Genomic DNA, 21,893 nt, shown 5'->3' with positions numbered 1-21,893 from the left:
TTACTCGGGTCAGCGTCCCGTCTATTAACTTACCTAGAGACAAGTGCGCAAAAGATGCCCCGCTCTGACTCTCCTGCCAAAAGCCCGCTGCAGTCTGGACAGATTAAGCTCGTCTAGAGGAGCAGAAATAACCAACAGGTTGGAGATTACACGAGCTGTCAATGAAGGAGGAGCGGCCAGAGGCGGATTCTCAAGGTCTCTTGTAATGACTGTCATGTGATGTCAGCATATTGCCTTATCAATACCAATATCTAGAGAGCGGGTGATCATCGGGCATATCAAGCTTTAACATTTTTTGACAGCACATGTACACAAAATTGCCTAATTTAAATACTATTTAAAGACTAACTTTAAAAAAAACAAAGCATTTTTTAAGAGATAATCTGCTTTACTTTGACAAGGCTGTCGGTATTTTAAAACTGACACTAGGTGAATGACCATTAGGCCAACAAAGACTTTAGATATAGAAAGTCGGTGCACTCATATTATTACGAAAGGGAGAAAGTGCAACATGGCGGAATAAGTCCCGCCTTCTAAATAAAAGAGCCAATCGCCAATGGAACCTTTTCACGGACTGTGATGACGCGTTTTAACGGTCGTCAGCATCATAAATTTTGCAAAGTTTTTTATATTTTCATTTTTTTTTAAATGTATATACAATTATAACACTATACTTAGTATTGTATTACCCTTTCATCAAATTACAAAAAAAAACTAGTTAACGCTGCTGTGAGGGTGTTTCTAATACAGCGGCAATGGGAGTGAGGGTAATATTGACATCTTTCTCTCTTCTGACTGCCGTTATCAATCGATCTCTATTTTTTTTCATCTTTTTGAAAGTTGTGAAAACACTGTTGTTGAGTTTCTCTTTTGCTATTTGGGAACACCAAAAATATATAATGTATTCTGTCAATTGACCCTTCGCTGGGAGTTTGATTGACAGGCGATCTAACCAGTCATAACCTCGAATCCACCATTTAGCACGACAAAGCAGTCAGTTTGTTGATTAACGTTGGTGGACTTGACTTGAAAAAATGGTGTGTAACTTGCTGACTTCTTTCCGCGGTTGAAACAACTTTCCTTCTTTTGTTCATTCATGCTTATTTGATGCTATAAATGAACTAGTAGGAAGAGAAAATCGGTTCACGAGTCGCTTGAACTGAGGCGCCACAGCGATCTTTCACGACGCATTAAAGAGCAACAAAATGGTATTTATTGTTTAAACTTCTTTAAAAATTACAAAAATTGACATTTGAGACTTCATATCATTTTTCATCATGTTTCATATCAAAAGTAACCTGCTCTGTCTTGTCTGTCGATGCGTTGTCAGTGTCCTCTTTGCTCCGTGATGTATTTTTCACTGCATGAGAACATGATGTGTGGCGTGTGAGTGGCATGGCCTGTCGGACATAGCAACAGTAACTAAAGGGGGCGGGTCTTTGCGAACGGTCAATTCACTGCCATAGAATTTTACCCAACAACTTCTGCTTCTGGAAAACCCGGAAATGTGAAAAGGGTATATTGGTAAAGTCAATGTATCACTGCAGTTGCCGTTGTCATAAGAAATCGAGTCCCCCCCAGCAATCGGGTCTCCTTTACGACCTAGACAGTAATCAAAAGTTGTTATCGTGATGTCTTGACTAATTATAACCTATCACTATTGTATGATGTTTATTACACAAACAACATGTTTGAAATATAACATGAATGCCTATGTATTGCATATTAAAACAAACTGGAAACAGATATTGGAAGTAAAAAACTTACCTACTATAAACTAAGCTAGCAGGCTAATCAGGTAGATGTATGCTATGCTAGTACATAAGCTAACTAAAAAAACAGTATGAAAGAGAAATGCTTGATTTCACAACCTATAGCTTTAGTTATATACTAGTATATGAATCATGAAATTTAAAAGACATTAATGATCACTGTAACGCATTTTAAATGATATAAATCATTGCGTGATTTTGCAGGAATTATAATCATGCGTTAAAAATACACCCCATTAAGGAGACCCCTAAAAGAGACCCTGATTCCTGGGGGGACTCGATTTCTCACCACACCGTAAGAAGCTCCAGTTTCGAGGTTGTGAGGGATAAAATTACAGTGTTTACAATGGCATCAGCTGTAAAAAGCTATAGGGGGAGACCGGGGATGGTTGTAACACTTGTTGTTTGAGCATCAGTAACTCAGTGGATGTTTGTGCTATATGTCTCAAATTTCCGTTGTAACACTAGTATGGGGATAGATGTAACAATGACAGCTAATTTGCTGAAATAGCATCCACACTATCCAGTTTTTGCATAAACATTATTGAAGAACAAAGAAAAAACAGTTTTGACTGGTCCAGCCTGAAAAATTCAGTTTTTTTTGTCATGATTTAAGTGTTCAGAAGCAAAATTTACGAGACAGTTGTTGTCAGATTTCATTGGTGATTTCAAATATAAAAATTTAATCGTAAGCTTGATAAATAGCTTTGGAGAATTTGATGTTTCAAAGAGATAGGAGCTGTACTCCCATGACTGAAATAGCTGCCTGAGAGACTTGCCTTAAAGGGACTTTTCCATTAAAACATGGTGGAATTGGCAATAAAACATTATCTGACATTAAACCAAACTTGATTTTTGTATTTTCTGAAAATCTGAGTGGTGTTTGCATGTGCAAAACTCCCACGCCACAATGCCATGGCATTGCTATGGTTGCTAAGGTATTCAGCACATTGCCAAGTGGATTCTTAAATGGCACAAGTCTGGTTTCTAAATATGACTCAGGACTATGAAATTTGTTCACATCCACATGAAATTCAGTCCACTTAAAAAATGTGCACTGCAGCATGATTCTCCTCAATAAGATTCACAATATAAGTGCAGTACACTTATTTCTTATTGTAGGTTCAATCAAGGTTAAAAGTTTTGTTTTACCAACCTATAACCACTCAACATTTATTTAGACAAACACATTCATAAGGCATTACACAGATGTGTGAGTGATAGCAATGGTAAGGCGACTTAACCCTGAATGCATGTGAATGTCACCAAAAGTCACATTTCACAGCAGAATCAAAAGAAAAAAGGACTATTAAAATGAGTTTAGTTCTTTTTTTCATTGTGGCTTCAATTTTATGATGATAAAGCTCAAAGTCTTACATTCTCAGCTTTGTAATTAATATTTTTTGTAATTTCTTGGTAAAGAAAATGTGCATAATTTTCACAAAAAACAAAATTCTTGTAATTTTGGTGTGAAATATAGCCTGATGCTCTTGACAGGTGAGATCCATGAGATTCACCCGGTCATCATGAAACAGATATTTGTAAAGCAACAGCAACAATTACCAGGAGGAAGAGTATGAGGCAGAGTTTATGTACGCGTCTCAGTAACATAAGAGTGAGTTTATGGGATTACTGAAGGCTTTTTGAATCACACATTTAATATGAAGCCACTGAAAAGACATGACTAAAATAGAAAACCCTAAGTCACTTGTGAAGGGCCACATCAGAGTTTTGTTTTGCAGCGTACGGTGAGCTCAAGGGTGAGATTACTGCATGCGACCTGTTGGGCCAGTCAGGATAATCTCATAAAACGCAGTGTGACACTTCCTTCTTTAATAGGCTTGAGTAAATCTCAAACGGGAATTTTAGCTCTCTTATTACTAAACATGTAACGACATTAAAGACCACTGTCTACAATAAAAATATTAAAATTTACTATAAGATATCAATTATGTATAGATGTATACTTTTTTAATAGTTCGTTGGCAGTCAAAAGGTTGGTCAAAAATTACTGATCTTTTTTCTTTGTTTACTTTTTGTTTTTACATTTTAAATAAACTATATATATAAAATATGGCATTCAGGATTGTACACACCTACTGATTTTTATTTTTTGTAAAAACAAACATTACTTCAGGCCACATTTCACCCCAAAATTACAAGAAAAATATTTTTTGAGACAATTATGTATGTTTTCTTGACCAATTCGCATTATCTTTATGCAAAAATAAATAAAACCGTATATATATATATATATATATACACATATACACCCAAAATACAGCAATGTGTAAAAATAAAATAGTAAAATTGTCTATATATTATTATTAAAAATTTATATTTTGAATCTAGATTTAATACCTACTGATTTTTTAATTTAAATTTATTTGAAATGTAGTCAAAACTATTAAACATTTTTAGAAAAGTTTTAATATTTGTCGAACACAATTTCAAGCATTTAAGCAAAAGCCTTTAAATCAAAAGGTTTTTAAAACCACGTGAAACAAATTCGGTCAAATGTGTCCAAACTTCTGTCTGCCACAGAAGATAAGTCAGAGGTTTTTTTCGGCTTACCTGTGTGATGTTGTTTTTTGTTGACCAGTGCTTTGTGTTTCTTGATGAAATATGATGGCATCGCTGGCAAAACTGTCCAGTGGCAAATGTTACGCTCTCAGGAACACCAGTGAAAGTCTGACTTATTTGCAAGATGTTGTCATATGTATCCTGGGAGGAATGATGTACCTGGGTGAGACAGTTCTCTCATTAAAACACTCTGTGTACAGTGTTGCCATGGTGGGGAAAGGAAACATGGGAGATAACCGGACATGAAGATCTCTAGATAGTTCTATTTCAGGGAGGGTGATTTGCGTATATGGGAATACGAATGTGGAGACGAGGAACCTGTTTCCACCTAAGAAGATTCATAGAGGATGCGATTCGCTTCCAGCAAATATCTCACACTCAGTGTCGAGTAAATGAACCAATAATACAAACAGCATTTGCTCTAGATATTTTATAGAACACACACAAACAGCTGCAATAAAGTCATTTCACAGATTGACTAACCATTCACGTTTTTTTCTGTTCACATCTATGTCTGCCTGCAGCATTGGAAAGTGTTACCTTCCCTGTCTGGTTAGCTATGATTTTTCTTGTTTTTGTGTGAATTATATCAATGCTACATGCTTTATATTAAAGGGTTTATATTCAAAATCCCTTGTTATTAGCAAAGTCTCTTTAAGACAAGTCATTTCACTCGGCGTCCATCTTTGAAACGCCTCTCGGATATGTACAGCTCCTATCTCTTTGAATGGGGAAACATCTGTTCGCCAAGCTTTTGATTAAATTTCATATTTGAAATCACCAATGAAATCTGACCTGTCTCATAAATTTTGTTTCTAAACGCTCGAAACATGATGCGAAACAGCATTTTTCAGGCTAACGCGCATGCGTCCTAAGTGCGCGTCTCTATAGAAATCGTATTAATGTCTGTGACGCTGTGAGTACGGAGACTGTTGTGTAGACTGTAAGTATTTGAAATGTTTAACTTTTTAAAATGTTAAATGTTTAATATGAATAAATAGCGCTCATAAACGGCCGTCGAGATGGCATTCTCAAGTGAAACGAATCGAGGCTTGGACCCAGAAACGGCGTTGCCTACGTCACGACTTAACAAGCGGATAGGTCTATATAAAGTCTTTGTAATTAGTGACACCGGTGGCCATTAAGTGAACTGCAGCCAATTTATTGCTCGTGCTCGCACTCATGCACGTAATGTACAAGAGACTGAATGTGTTGAACGTCGATCAAGTTGAACGTGAATCAAGGCCCAGATATACTCGTTATAGTTTTTGGTCGTTCTTCTCTTAGAAGTAAAAACAAGTTGGAAATACCTTTGCAGCGATATAACGTTAGCCTACTTTTAAGGAACATCCCAATGCTGCCCACTGAGAGCTACACTAAACGCAACAAAAACGACAGCGGTGAGAAAACAGCAGTTAAAAAAGCATCTGACCATAGCGATGTGGATATGTTTGGACCAGCTCTGCGATTCACCGATATCATGTCGACAGATGAGGTAATACAATTACACTGTTATGATAGTTTGATTGCCTGAGTATAGAGTCGTCTGTGAGACTAGTTTGAATCAATCCATTTCTTTGCACGACACATTGACGTTACAGTACAGAACAACTCTTCTGCTATTATCCTGAACATTATATAATAAGCATTCGTTATATGTTTCAAAGATGAAGAGAGGATCTCGGGAGCGCGTATAAATGTCAAATCCTTTTGATTTTCCCGGCAAAAACGTCCCGAGTCTCCTGATTCCGATGCTACCAGTTCTGTCACGGAACATCCGTGCAAATCAAATTATAAGACAGACATGAAATACCCTTTTTCCCTGTATAACTTCTTCTGAAGATGGTGGTCATGATTAGCCTAATAGTGGATTCACCCCTGTTGCTCATTTCTAACCGGTTAAACTGACGGTGCTACAACTCTCTCAGTCTCATCTATCTTTGTCACATTTACCAGTAAAATATCAAAATGTCTTCATAACAAGAAAAACCTGAGAAACAAAACTTCATAAGATATCATGACTTATTTTCAAGGAATATTTTTTGAATATTTGAATATTCATTTTTTTTCTCACTTAAATTGATTGAGATTTAAGAACAAGACAAAATACACCTAGGCCTATATTTAATATGCTGTACATTCTCTGAAATGATCTTTTAGAGATGAAAAAAGTACACTTTTTGATTGTTATTGGCGCTATGGGAAAAAGCAAAGCCCTCTAAGATAAATAAAAAAAGAAAATTCTAAACAGCTAGAAAATAAAATGCTCTTTGTGAAACATTAAAAGGCCTTCTTATGGAAGTGAGCTGTAAAATATGTTTTGGTTTTAATTGGAGCCTTTATTCATGAGACATTTTAGCACATTCTGTGGCCTGATTGGACAAAGCACACAAATAACTGAAATGATACTTGATAATGGGGTCCAAAAGTCTGAGACCACTATTGAAATTGCTTTTTCCTAATACACTTTTCATCAGAAGTAAATAATTTCAGAACATCTAAATATTGGTTCAAAGGATTGGGGTCGGTAAGATTTTTTAATGTTTTTGTAAGAACTCTCTTCTGCTCGCCAAGGCTGCATTTATTTAAACACGGTAAAAACATCAATATTGTGAAATATTTTTATGAAGTGTTTTCTATTTGAATACATTTTAAAATGTAAAAAGCTGAATTTTCAGCATCATTACTCCAGTCTTCAGTGTCACATGATCCTTCAGAAATCATTCTAATATGATGATTTGCTGCTCAAGAAATATTTCTGACTATTATCAATGTTGAAAACAGTTTTGGTAACCACAATAGTGTTTTTAAGATTCTTTGATGAACAGAAAGGAAATTTTGATCAATTTAATCCATCCTTGCTGAACAGAAGTATCAATTTCTTAAAATGGTAGTGTATATGGACTCAAATATGAACCCAACTGGAGCAGCTAACAAGGTAATCTACAGTCATTCACCTGAGATGGGGTGACTTATGCAAGTCCAGCAAGTAACAGTCTTTTCATCCTGAGCTCTTTAAATGGTTCTGGACCTCTGTGAGTCTCTTATCAGGGGATATTATTCAATTACAATTACTCACTTATACTGTATGTGACCACAACTATCTTTGAATCTGTTTTGGAACAATTGTTTAGTTCCTGGATTTCTTCCTGTTTTCCTTTGGCAGTAGTTCAGTCGTATTTGCTGCATATCTCGACTGCCAGCGCATCAGTCACTCTGCCAACTCAAACAGCCCCTAAATGTCTAAATGTGTTCGCAGCACAGCAGGACTCACAGCGACAGGCTTCAAAATGCCTGTTATTAATGTAATTTTGAGCAGAACAATTGACTGACAGCCTCTACATGTACGAGCAGAAGTTAATGATGTTACATAATGGAGAAGAGAAAACTAAATATGGAATATCCTAGTATAATAACATAGTACATTACTAGTGTAAAATTATAATGTGCATTTTTGTGTATTTAGACATATAGTGCTTATAGGTGAAGTGTTTATTTTTTTTTTTACATATTTATTCAATCTTAATATGCAGAAACAATGCTTTCTGTGGTAAAATGCATTATCATTAAAGTCAAATCAAAGCTGATTATCGCTGACAAACCTCTACTGTGCTTCAGCGCTCATCTAAATCCAGAGATAATCTGACAGTGATGTCACTGGAAAGCGTTGATGAACAATGATGTCTTATGTAACTCAAATTGGGTGTTTGGTTGAAGGTGTGAGAGAAAATGAAAGGTGTCAGAGGGTAATAGAGAAGGTTACGGGACACATGACAAGGATGATGATAAAGTAACCAATAATAGGACAAAAAAAGTGAGAGAAAGAGAATGATATCTTCATAAAAATGAGAAGTCTGTCATCATTTACTCACTGTCATGTCATTTCTCCTGTGGAAAACAAAAGAAGATGTTAGGCAGGAATATTTGGTGCTCTTTTCCATGCAACAAAAGCTTACCAGAAAAAAGGAGGTAATAACAGTTGTCCATCAGACTTCAACTATATTTGCAAGTCATAGCTTATTTTGTAAGCAATGTATTCTCAACATCGATATTGTTTAATGCTATTGTGGTATTTTATAATCAATTCTCTCTCTCTCTGTTCTTCTCAAATCAAATTCTCTAGCGGAGGAACAGCAAATGTAATTTATAAAGTATCAGTGATTAAAAAGGCCATGATTGAGAAGCAGGAACATACTCATCAAATCAAATGTGCATCTGCCGTGCAGCAGTACAGCTCTTGATGGAGGAGCGCACAGATGGCTCGATGGCATATAATTACAGGTTTCTGCATCTGAGAATAAGCGTGTCTGACCTAAGCTCAGTTCAGTATCTTTACTGACAATCTCTATCCCACTTGACCCATCTATGACCCATGTGAGAAACTCGTCAAATTGGATGAACCTGCAGGGTGTGCTGCTCTGGGACCAGAGTAACTGATCCAGTTACCATCAAACATCTTAAGTCAACTGATCCTAGATCTGCTGCAAGGCAGACGCTTTAAGGTCTTGCGAAAAAGACAGCGTTTTTTAGGTCTTGAAAGTGCCCTGCATGCAAGAAGATACTACATGTACTACACACACACACACTAAAATTCTATCATCATTTACTAACCTTCATGCCAATCCAGTGACTTTCTTTCATTTGTGGAAGACAAAATAATTTGAAGAAACTCTTTTCCATACCATAAAATTGGAGGACTGGGGCTGCCAAGCTTTAAAATTGATATTAAAGCACCATAAACATAATTCATTCAACTCGAGCACTATATTCCACATATTCTGAGTGCATAAAATAGCTGGTCACATTTTAAGGTGACATTGTTACATTGTGCTTACTCAAACAAGTACTGATTAATATTAATTAACTTCATGTACTTACAGAGTTGGGGTTATAGTTACTTGTGATTATGCATTTTAAACTGTTATTACTATAGTAAGTACATGTAGTAACGTGTAACTACGTCACAGTCCGCAAGTTTTGTCTCTTAGTCGCCATCTCTGTTTGAAACCTGCAATTGCAGTTATTTGCGGAATGATCATCTTTACGTGCGTTGTGCATCGGCACGGCTCCTCAGCGCGGATGAATCTAATGTTTGCTGTTAGTCACCGCACCGGTGTGGATACTGTACTTCAGAACCACAGATTGTAGTCTTTAAGTATGACCAAAATAAGAATTTTCACCGGAAAATGTCATCTGAACAGGTGAGTAACATGTCTGCCGCTTTTGTTCTGACCAACTGAGAAAAAAAGCATTACAACAAATCACCTGCCAATGGTGATTAAATCTAACGATCGCTTAGCTCATATCATGTCAAACCGTGCAAATTATTATTATTGATATACTTTGTTCTCAAATTGTTAATGTTAACAACATAAGCATTGCGTGACTGTGTATTTAGTGTGTGTATAAGCGTTACCTGTAGATTTCAGTTTCTGTAGGGTCTAATCTCTAACGTTAATTTGTCATACCATACAATCAGCCATCAAAATGATAAGTTTAATTATTCCCGCTGCTTTGAGAAAAGGCTATAAATGATCCGTCACATGTTATATAGCCTACTAGCTGGGACTCCTTCTTTCGGTTTACAGACGTGACGTAGTGACGCAAAGACGAACGGCTGCACGCTCGAATTTCCCGCGGAAACCCACCAGTACCGCTCTTATTAGAAAACACTATTACAAGCTTACCGTTGTGAATCGGGCAAGTTATGTACTTGCTCAGAAATTGATTTTGCATCATTTTTAACCAAAAAATGACTCCAGCATTAAAATAAAGTGTCACCAAATAGCTTATTCTGAGAAACAGACCGAAATTTTACAGCTATCACAGAGACGTCACAAAATGTATTAAAAATCTGTTACGGGTAGATAGCAGGGACATTTGTGTTATTCCTAAATAAATGAGTTTATAAATGAGTATAAATTAAAATAACACATGAATAAAATATAAATTAATTAAAATACATTTAGACAGTAAATAAATAAAACAATTAAGAAATAAATATAAAGTAATAAATAAATATAAATTATAAAATAATACATAGAACATAAATAAATAGGCCTAATTAAATATTTACTGTAGAAAAGGGCATTTTGTGTTGATTAACACTTATACTGACTTAATAAACAATACAATACATATAATACAATATAATATGTACTCATATCATTAGTCTATAACCAAAATCAAACCTTGTCATGATCCCTGTGTATCCTGATGCTCTTTCTAAGACTGATGAAGGAGGCCCTCTAGTGGTGGGACAGTGAAAATCCAGAGCAAAAAAGCAATGACAGAAAATCATTTTATGTGACAGGAATGTGGTCACTTAATTTCTGCAGAGATTTCATAAAGACTTATTAGCACACAAACGATATGTGCAGAATAGCATACTAACATCCTACCCTCACTATTTTTGCAGTTTAGTATGCAAACTGTATACTATACTATACTATATGAGCAAGGTCATGTGAAAACAATGTAGCATACGTCTGTTTGAAACATGATTTAATGTTGCAGAATGTTGCCAGAATACTGTAAGTACATACTGTTTCACATACTAATGAAAAAAGCCTGAAGAATAACACGTCCGTGTAAAAGCAGCCATGACGTCAATGCTCAAAATCTGTTTCTGATGTAAATCAAGAAATCAAGGCCGTTTGCACAGCACTGAAACCCAACCGAGAAGAAAAACATAAAGTGCTAGATATTTTATTAGCATATGAAGTGAATTACTGTCCCCATAGAAAAGAAACCACTGGTGTGTATGTGAAAGAAATACAGGGAACAAAAGCAAACAGCAAAAATTACACCACTGTTCCCAAAACACTACCACAAAATTCCTCTCCGACAGGAATTAATGCCACTAATTATTCTCAGAGCCTCAAAAATGAAAACCGATTTATCAAACACATAAATGTTTCGTGGGAATTTCATACAGCGAAGGAACAAACAGACTTTGTGCCTCACTAAAACGAGTATTACAGTATATACTGTGTAAATACTTCCAAATAAAGATACGCAAATATACATAATTAGAAATATATAAATGGAAACCGGGCCAGGCAGATGTTCCCCTGAGAGTCAAAACCATGATCATGCAGAAAATATCAAAACAATATAATAATAATAATAATGTGAAGTGAAGAATGTGTGAAGAGAAATACAATCACTTACAAGGAAAAAAAACAATACACTGCACAAAAGCCCATCGTGATATTCAATCTCTTAATGTTGCAAAGCCATAATATATTCATAATAATACAATGCAAGTGCTGTTTAAGACATGATATTGGCATTGGTTTACGACATCATAAATGTGTAAATACATTTTATATAATATCTCTTGATATTTAGAACATACATGACCTTGATAGACTTTCATAAAAGTGCGAGATGCAATATAATCGTACATGTGTGCGCAAACATCTGACCCAGCAAAATCTATAGTCGTGTGAGTTTGTAGCGTGACCGCCGTTGGTCTCGGGAAAGGCCGTGTCCGGGCAGTGAAGGCTGGGACGGATGTGCACTTCCACAACATTTGGTACAGTCTTCAGAGTTTCTCTATCCGTTTGAAAGCACATTTATGTTGAAGCGAGACCATAGCGGCTGGCACTAGTTTCTCAGGATTTTACGGTAAATCTTGAGCTGTGTGCGCAGATGTGTTTAACTCTTTGGTTTTCAAGAGCAGAGTCTCTGCACAAAGTTGTGCAATGTAGGTGTTTGCGCCTGCAAGTCACTGGGTTTCTTTATAATATGTAAAATCAGTGAATCACTAGAGACAGTAAATATTCTGGCATCATTTATTCACCCTCATGTTGATGCACTCCTGTATGATTTTCTTTCTTCCGCCAAACACACAAGAGATTTTCACACTGCTATTTTTCATGTGTAAATAGTGAGCAGGAGCTGTCAAGGCCCAAAAATGACAAAAAACACCATACTGTAGATTTGTGTGGAAATATACTGAACGTTTTCTGAAAATCTTCCTCTCTTCTGTAGTGCTCAAATCTCATATGTGCAATCTGAAGATATGCATATTCAAATTTTGAGCACTGAAAAACCGGTTATGAGGCAAATGAGAAGCATTAATGTTTGGCATCACTGTCATTAAACATGAAATCTGAGAGCTGGGATTTAACGTTTACCTTTAAATGCTTGTATCAAAACCCTTGGATTTAAAGGGTTATTTCACCCCAAAATTAAAATTCTGTCATCATTTACTCACCCTCATGTTGTTCCAAACCGTACGACTTTTGTTCATCTTCGAAATACAAATCTGAGAGCTTTCTGTCCCTCCATTGACAGTGTACACAACTACCACTTTGACGCTTCAAAAAGTTCATAAAGAGATCGTAAAACTAATCCAAATGAATTGAGCGGTTTAGTCCAGTTTTTCTGAAAAGACTCAATCTCTTTATATGATGAACAGATTTAATGTAGGCTTTATTCACATGTAAACATTCATCAACGCATACATGGTAAACGGAAGCTCAAGCATGTTCGCTTGATGTGCGAGAACCAATGAGGTTCATTCTCGCGTGTCAAGCAGGTTCGGCTGAACTTCTTTTTTTATGTTCTGTGATCAATGTATATGAGAATAAAAACCTGAATTCAATCTGTTCATCATATAAAACAATCATGTCTCTTCAGAAAATTTGGACTAAACCACTTTATTCATATGAGAGAGTCAAAGTGTACGTTGCATAACTGTCAATGGAGGGACAGAAATCTCTAAGATATCATTAATAAGATCTTCATTTGTGTTCTGAAGATGAATGAAGGTCTTACGGGTTTGGAACGACATGAGGGTGATAAATGACAGAATTTTCATTTTTGGGTGAACTATCTCTTTAAGAACTTTTTTGAAGATTTTATGGTGCGTTTGTGTTTTTTGGAGCTTGACAGCCCTTGGTTATGGAAGCTTGTTTCCGCCACTAAATAAAAAATTTAAAAGGTAACTGCGAGTTTTTAACTCAGAATTGCGAGATGTAAACTTACAATTGTGAGTTATAAAGTCATAAACTCGCAATTCTGAGAAAAAACATCAGTCTTTTTTCCCCTCACAACTGGACATTATATAATACGCAATTGTAAGTTTATATCTCACAATTCTGATTTTATATCATGCAATTCTGAATTTATAACTCGCAATTCTGACTTCATATCTCGCAAAAAAAAAAGTCAGAATTGTGAGATAAAAAGTTGCAATTACCTTTTTTATTATTTTTTTTTATTTAGTGGCGAAAACAAGCTTCCATACCTGGTGAGCATTTAATATCATTTTATGGAAAAGAGAAGATTGTGCACAATTTTTTCTTTTGTTTTCCACAGAAGGCAGAAAGTCATAGAAGGTTTAGAACAGCATGAGGATGAGTAAATGATGGACTGAATGGTGAACTACTCCAATAGGGCCCTGTGGCACATGTTTTGAGCCGGTAAATGTGTGTATTTGTGTTTTAGTCTCAGAGCAGCTGGGCTGCCTACAGTACTACAGTTCATCATTGACTTCCTTCAACCTCTTCTCCTCCAGGAAGGCCACCAGTGAATCCCTCATGTCCACCACGTCCAGCATCTCCTGCAGGATCCGCTCCTCCTCTACTCGCTGCTCAGGGGTCTTCTCAGTGTCTACACACACACAAGAACAAAGCAACATGTCAATGCATGTGTGCATATGTTTACATAAATAAAAACAAATTAAAGATAACCATAACAATAACTATATTAGCGTCCACACCAGCGGACAATATCATTGTTTATTATAAGCGCGCTGCAGTCTGTCACTTTAAATGCTCGAGCTCATTAAAGCAGAATGGATTCTGATTGGCTGTCAGTGTTTTTATCATTTTAACATTCTGAAAGTGATTTCAACGATATCGTTTCTTTGCGCCGTTATTGTTAAAGTTATGATGTGAACTCTGCTATTTTTTTATATTTAGAACGATTTTTAGAACTATATCATTATCGTTATAGTTATCGTCTTTGGTGTGAATGGACCTTTAGAATGAAGAATTTAACACCAAATTAATACTAACTTAGAAATGTTAGTATTTCAATAATTATAAGAAGAAGAAGAATAATAGTTTAATATTAAATTAAATTATTTAAATATTTAGAAAAAATATAATTAAATATAAAAATGTTATATTATATATATTTGAATATTATATTTTTAAATGTTATTTATATATTATATTTAATATGATTTAATTATAATACAATAAAAACTTTTATTTTTGGCTTTTTTTGCTCATTGTGTTGGAGCATGTGCACTAAGAGCTAGACTATAAAAACAACAACAATAATAATAATAATAATAATAATAATAATAATAATTAAACTTTTATGACTTCAAATTAATTGACAGATGTTAGAATTATTTGTAATTCATTCCACAGGACTATTATATAAAGAGAATATAATGACAAAGTAACACTATAATTCAATATTAACAATAATTTAATTGTAATTTATTATTAAATTATTTAAATAATTATAAATATACAATATTATAAAATTTAGTACAATAAAACAATTTTGTTTTTGTCTTTTTTGCTCTGCATTGGAGCACGTGCACTAACAGCTAGATCATAATAATAATATAATACTATTTATTATTATTATTATTATACATAAATCTTTTATAACTTCATATTAAGTGACAGATGGACTTTGTAATTAAATCCAAATTAGTTTGTCAGAACACAGGACTATTTAAATGAAAATTATATAAGGAGAATATAATGATTATATAATTACATGCACACAACATGGTATATTAGCAACTACTTACAGTCAAACCAAAAATTATTCAGACACTAGATATAATTTTTGATTTATTTTTACTAGTGGGTGCAGGACACTATAGTTCATTTATGTAAGTGAGGATAGCAAAATAAAGTAAACTGTGACATATTATACCCAAAAACTCTTCATACAGTGGACTACCAGTAAAATTGATAAAAATTTGGAACCAAAAATTATTCGGACACTTTGACCTGACCATGTTTTGCTTAAGTGTTATCTGACATAATTGACTGTGTTTTTCTGACACAGTTTAACTCTGAGATCTTGTCATATTTTATTACCATTTTTTTAAACTAAAGTGAATAAACTGTAATAATGAATGAAACGTTCAAGGTGTCTGAATACATTTTGGTTTGACTGTACAAACTAAAATAGAATCAAACAAATAACAGAATTAGCTTTAATTTCCCACCATCCATTTCCATGTATCGCCGTAGCTCCATCTCTAACATGCTCTGTTTGTCTTCCAGCTCCAGCTGTCGAGACCTTTGAAACACAAAACCAGAATCACACAAATATATTATTGCTGCTGTTAGCACAGCCTGTAATTTAGCTTCTGACACAGAGGATCCAGTTGTGCACAGAGCCAATATATGCTAAATACGGTGGGTTAAATAAATGAGGCCACTCTAAGCATTCATCTTAAGCATTAGTGCTCATCAAAGACAAGCGGAAGAGAGGTTGCCAGGGGCAACAAGACTGAGCTGGCTTTCAGTGAGGTTTGAGGTTTGTCTTTACACATGCAAAAATAAATGATGCACTTTGAGCAATAGCTGCTATTGAGATCCTTAAATGTGCTGCCATTATTACTTGGTTAAGCAACCAAGATGTTCATTATTTTTTAACTCAACTTCTGCCCATTTTTGAGGGTAACACTAATCAGACTTACGCCACCATGAGATCAGACTCCTCTGAGAGCAGATTGTTCTTCTCCTGGACCAGATCGATCCACTGGTCAATTGTTTCAGGGTCACCCGTACCTAAAACACACATACATCCACACAAGACGTTAAAACACCTACAAGATCTCCTTATGCCCAGTTGTCGCCACACTGTCACACTTTGGCTTCTCTTAACCAGCTTGAAGTGCAACCTGGGATGCTTTTAAAACAGCACTGAAGGAGTTGTATTAAGGGCAGACAAAGCTTAAATTAATATATACTACCATTCAAAAGTTATAAATGTGTAATATTTTTTTAACATTTTTAAAAGAAGTCTCTTCTGCTCACCAAAGCTGCATTTATTTGACCAAAAATACAGTAAAACAGTAATATTGTGAAATATTATTACCATTTAAAATAACTGTTTTCTATTGTAATATATTGTAAAATGTAATTTATTCCTGTGATCAAAGCTGAATTTTCAGCGTCATTCCTCCAGTCTTCAGTGTCACATGATCCTTCAGAAATCATTCTAATATGCTGATTTGGTGCTCAAGAAATATTTTATTTATTTTTCAAGTTTTTTCAGGATTCTTTGATTAATAGAAAGTTAAAAAGAACAGAATTTATCTGAAATAGAAAGCTTTTGTAACATTATACACTACCGTTCAAAAGTTTGGGGTCATTAAGAATTTTTTTGAAAGAAATTAATACTTTTATTCAGCAAGGGTGCATTATTCTATTCATCAAAGAATCCTGATTCGTCAGCGTTTGATTGTCAACAAGTGGATCTCTGAGCTGGTGTGATTGAGTGGAGGCGGGGCAAATTTGCATATTCATAGAACTGCGTATACTAAAAGAGGCAAGGGTGTAGAGTTACATTCAAGTTTTTTAAAGCATAAAGAAATTATTTTTCAAGGAAAAAATGTTGAAATGTGTCATTAAAATTGTAGTCAACAATTTTATCCCTTAAAACTCATCTTTGATCACCAAAATGACAATTTAACCTTATTTTAAAATTGTTGACTACAGTGGGACTTTAATAAAACATCTGCCGAATGTTGTCCTAAAGTTAGACAGTAGGACTGGTTTGAAAATATTGACTTCTCAATTTTAATCAATTCTCGTTTCGATAAACTGATATCGATTCTTAAATCCCAAGAATCAATATTTGACTCTAAGCTCTTTTCAGATGATGCGTGAACAAAATCATTCACTAATCATTTTTTGTAGAGCAAATAAAATTGCAATGATTTTTCGATATGAAAGAAAGTCTTAGCTTTCAAATTCTGTCAATTTTATAACAAACAATGTCTCGTAACGTTGCATTTACCTCCGAAAAGCCATTCAATCACCAGTTAGCTAGAAATATGAACACTAGAGAGGAGCATTTTGTTAAATATATATTTACTATATTACATATTCATTATATTTTTTACTTAATCTGTTCTTCTGTAATATGTTTGAATAAATTCGTCATAAAAAGATTTTTATGACAGTCAGCATTTAAATATTTCAAAAACCAAAGTGGAGCAGAAACATAATTATACCATTAAAAAGTTAATATTATAATGTTATTATTATAAAAAAAAAAAAACGGTCTTATGTCCAATTTAAATGTTTGAATACAAATCAGTTGTTAAATGTACCAACTAAAAATGTTCCCTGTATAGTTTACAACATTAGTTGAGTTTTTTTTTCTTCTTTGCTATCCAAATAAATCGATATTGAATCATAATTGAACCGAATCGCACGCTTGTGAATTATAATGTCCGGTCCTATTAGACAGGAAATGTAACTCTTATTTTAACTCTGAAAACAGAATGATCTAGATGTACACTTTTAATAGACGTCTCAGTGACGTACAAGTGCTGTCAGGGTTAACAAGTTCACTGGGCTTCAGTGAGAATATTAGCGCGCACAGTCTGACTGCTGTATAATATGATGAAGTGAAATCATTAGCGGCGTATGTAGATGGATGAGATGTCATACCAGCCTCTCCTCTCAAAGCTCTCTCCAGCTCCACTCCTTTCTCCTCCAGTTCTTTAAAGGTCACTTCTATCTCATCCAGCCGTCTCTGGATCGTCTGTGTGGGCGTCAGAACCAGGACAGTATCAGACCAAATAAGAATTGAATTCAGATCACTCTATTTTTCATCTTGATATAAACTGATTTCTTTTATTTAAACTGCATGCATTTTTTTTTTACCATTATGAGAAACAACCTACACAGCACAGACTGATCTTGCTCACCTGAGCTTTGTGGAAGCGCTGGATTTCGCTCATTCTTGCTTTCCGCTCCAGAGTTTTCATCCTTTTTAGGTCACGTTTCTCTGAGTCAGAAATCTCATAATCGCCCCCCTGAACACATACAAAACCAGAAACCACAAATCAGTCTAACAGAATCGTGATTCAGATCATTATTCAGTGCTTTTCCAAAAAAAAAAATAAAAGCTTCATTGTTTGAAAATAAAGAAATCAAGACAGCCATAAATATTAGTAATTCCACATCTGGACTGTAAAAAAAAAAATATTTGTATTTATTATATTATCTTTTATTAAACCGTGAAAAAATACTTCTTATTCTTTTAATCTAATATTTGTAATTAATAATAATATTGATAATAATGATAATTAGTTTTATTATTATTTTATAGTCATATTAATATATAATAATTATTTTTAATACATATTATTATTATTATTATTATTATTATATTACAATTATATTATTATTATAACATTAAATTATTACAATTAATATATAATCTCACAATTTTTGGCAAATTTGTGCAGTTTTACAAACAAGCTAGTTGCATTTTAAATCACAATCCTAATTTTTATCCCGTTTTCTGTCAGCATTTGACATCCTCTGAAACGCTGAATTTACTGTTTAGGGATTTTCACACTGCGCTTAACCCCAGGTTATCGTCGTTCTAAACACCACTTTTAACCCTGGGTAAAGAACGTTTCACACTTGTAATTTAGATGTACAATGCTAGAGCTTAAACGAGTCACATGCTGCGTTTATCCAATCAATGACACTGACACCACAAATATGCAAGTAAGAACGTTAACCCAGGGTTTAGGAATGTACAATATAAAACGTCAACTTATGAATACCCAGGATTAATTGTTAACCCCGGGTAAATTATGAGCAGTGTGAAACGTGACGCAAAATAACCCAGGATTACGTTTACCCAGGGTTTCGAATGACCAAGGGTTAACTATTTCAAGTGTGTTTTATATAAAAGCCCTTTTGTGTTTCCATGACTGTTTAAAGCAGGCAAATATGAGGCACGCGATTGGCTGTCTGTTGCTAAGCGTCTAGCTGTAACATAATGGCTTGTTCACACAGAACACGTTTTTGCTTTGAAAAATGCAAGAAGCGGACAGTGGAATGGGGAAAAAATCGTAAGGTCTCGAGACGCTTTTTTAAAAGTTGAACTGTTTTGAAGTAGATTGCCGCATTTTTAGAACGCAGTGTCATGCGCGAGACGCTGCAAAAGATGTAAGACATGAGCGCAACGGTCATACACATATGGTCTAGTGCGTGTTTACATACATTATAAAAATAATGTAAAAGTAGTGTATTGGAATGGAAAAATACGTTCTGTGTGAACGGCCCCTAACACCACACCATTTTACACTGTACAAGTTTGGCACCGCAGTACGGGGTTAATACCGCAAAAGCAGTTCTAACCCTGCTCTAAAGCAGGGTTTCATAACCCCGGGTAAAAAGCGGCGCTAACCCCACTTCTAAATTACAAGTGTGAAACGTTCATTTACCCTGGGTTAAAATTGTTTAACGGTGTTTAGAACGACGATAACCCAGGGTTAAACGCAGTGTGAAAGTTGTTTTGGGCCATCACAATCAAGCATCATCAAAAATAATTGTATATTCCTCTTTGTTTGTACATTATGTTTGTAAAATTTATGGTATGGATGGGAATTTGGTAAGCTATGGAATGAAACGAATTTGAACATATTCCCACCCTGCAATCCAAAAAATGGTCTTCTGCTTGAAGATCCTCTTCGTCCTCTTCTTCTTCATCATCATCAACACCTTCTTCATTATCATCTTCTGATACATAATGGTCTGGTTCAGCTTGTTCTGATGAGGGAATTCACACCAAAATCAGCTACCAAGTTTAACCTACAAGACATTTCTAAAGAAGTACTAAAAAATGAGCTTCCAACCTTTAGGTGCAACTCTGAGGACGCTGAAGCGCTGCTGTAGCCGTGGTGAAGACAGATTCCACGGGGAAAACTTGGAGCGCATCTTTCCGTGCTGCGATTGGGTGGTGAGCGGAGGTTCACTCTTCCTTCTCATGCAGCGACGGTGATGCTGGTTTTGCAAGCTCTTCCGTGTAGCGACGCCTCCACTCCAGTATCCCTCCTCCTCACCTCCTTCATGCTGCTTGGAGGAAGAGGAGGTGGAGGCAGCAGAAGACGAGGCGGGCGTCTCCGAGTCCGAATCCTGGCTGAGCAGGTCGGCCTTTTCCTCTTCGCTCAGCTGAAGTTTGCGCAGGGACGGTTTGGGTTTGGACTCCGGCGTGAGCTCGTGATGAGTTTCCTCTGGTTCCTCTGGGATATTTGAGGGTTCGGTTATCACGTTATGGACAGTGCGAGGTTTTGGGAGCGGAGGGTACAGCGGAGCTTTGGAACCTCGCGGGGCCGGCACTGGAACGGATGGACTGCTGTTATTTTGTTGGCTCTCGATGCCTGTGCTCTCTGGATTGAGCTCTGAGGGTTTGTGTGGTTCATGAGACTCCTTAAGGTCAGGCAGTTGGTCATCTTGCTCCGTGGGAGTAGGGCACTCATTCGACTCTTCAAAGTCAGGGTCAACAGATATCTTATATGAGCCCTTCCGTCTGACGGAGACATGTGGAGGTGGGGATGCCATCTCTACAACTTCACCATTTTGTTTCTTCTCCTTATCATCCTTTTCATTATGACTATTCTCAACATGATTCTAAAAAAACAGAAAAACATTATTATGATAAATAATTTTGTGAACACAAATTCTAGCCTTTTCAATTAATGTAGACTACCATTCAAAACCAATATCTATCTATCTATCTATCTATCTTTACATAGTGTCCTAACCAGACGCGACGCCACGACACGACACGCGATAAACGGCATCTTTTCCATGTTGAGATTTTGTCCTAACTAGCCGCGACGCGCAACGGTTCTATTTGGAAATGGTTTCTATTTTTTTCTGCGGCGTCGCAGCTGGAACAACAACACAAAGTATGATAATGAAAATCTCAGGCACTGTTTATGTGCTTTATTTAATGTTAAAGCGTCTAATGTGAGTTTAAATATCATTTTGTGTGTCTTTTATAGCCGAAAGGAAACAAGGTCATTAAAACTGTCAACTCATTGTGAACAGACAAGTGTATTCTATGACAAAAATTGTTTCAGTAACTCAGTATGTATTTTTAATCATGTTAAAATGGTGTAATATTCATTAATTTGATTATGTACTTATCCATTTTGTTGCGAGTGCCGGGGGCCCGCCCACACGCTCTTCTGATTGGCTGTGATTTTTGATTGACTTTATCGCGTCTCATAGTCGCGTCTGGTGTGGACAGACAAATTGCTTGTCACTCGAATCTTTTCGCATTGCGCCTGGTTAGGACACGGTATAACTAACTATCCATCCATCCATCCATCCATCCTTCGTCCGTCCGTCCGTCCGTCCATCCATCCATCCATCCATCCTCCGTTCATCCGTCCATCCATCGTCCATCCATCCTTCGTCCATCCATCCATCCTCCGTCCATCCATCCTCCGTCCATCCATCCATCCATCGATCCTCCGTTCATCCGTCCATCCATCGTCCATCC

General features: G+C 35.7%; 2 protein-coding genes across 5 annotated transcripts in view; both read right to left on the bottom strand.

The window, feature by feature from the left end:
- Positions 1-10,334, bottom strand: part of camk1gb (calcium/calmodulin-dependent protein kinase IGb) — a 30,916-nt gene extending 20,582 nt beyond the window's left edge. Inside the window, exon 1 of one of the 2 annotated variants that reach the window (XM_051879542.1) lies at positions 4,347-10,334. In XM_051879542.1, coding sequence (XP_051735502.1) covers positions 4,347-4,407 — 61 coding nt within the window. In that variant the 5' untranslated portion in view covers positions 4,408-10,334. Of the gene's footprint in view, positions 1-33; positions 468-4,346 lie in introns of those variants that run through there. The other variant, XM_051879543.1, reaches the window with a different exon arrangement.
- A 508-nt stretch (positions 10,335-10,842) lies between these two features.
- mical1 (microtubule associated monooxygenase, calponin and LIM domain containing 1) overlaps positions 10,843-21,893 on the bottom strand; it is a 40,446-nt gene continuing 29,395 nt past the window's right edge. For all 3 annotated transcript variants that reach the window (XM_051879538.1, XM_051879539.1, XM_051879540.1), the window contains exons 18-24: positions 20,239-21,013; positions 20,034-20,152; positions 18,292-18,399; positions 18,032-18,125; positions 16,048-16,138; positions 15,571-15,644; positions 10,843-13,979 (exon numbers count right to left, since the gene is read on the bottom strand). In XM_051879538.1, the coding sequence (XP_051735498.1) occupies positions 13,843-13,979; positions 15,571-15,644; positions 16,048-16,138; positions 18,032-18,125; positions 18,292-18,399; positions 20,034-20,152; positions 20,239-21,013 (1,398 nt within the window). In that variant the 3' untranslated portion in view covers positions 10,843-13,842. The remainder of the gene's footprint in view (positions 13,980-15,570; positions 15,645-16,047; positions 16,139-18,031; positions 18,126-18,291; positions 18,400-20,033; positions 20,153-20,238; positions 21,014-21,893) is intronic.

This window comes from Ctenopharyngodon idella, chromosome 22 (genome assembly GCF_019924925.1).
Source record: "Ctenopharyngodon idella isolate HZGC_01 chromosome 22, HZGC01, whole genome shotgun sequence".
NCBI lineage: Eukaryota > Metazoa > Chordata > Actinopteri > Cypriniformes > Xenocyprididae > Ctenopharyngodon > Ctenopharyngodon idella.
The sequence above is the reverse complement of the archived record's forward strand: the minus strand, read 5'-3'. Positions and strand labels throughout refer to the sequence as shown.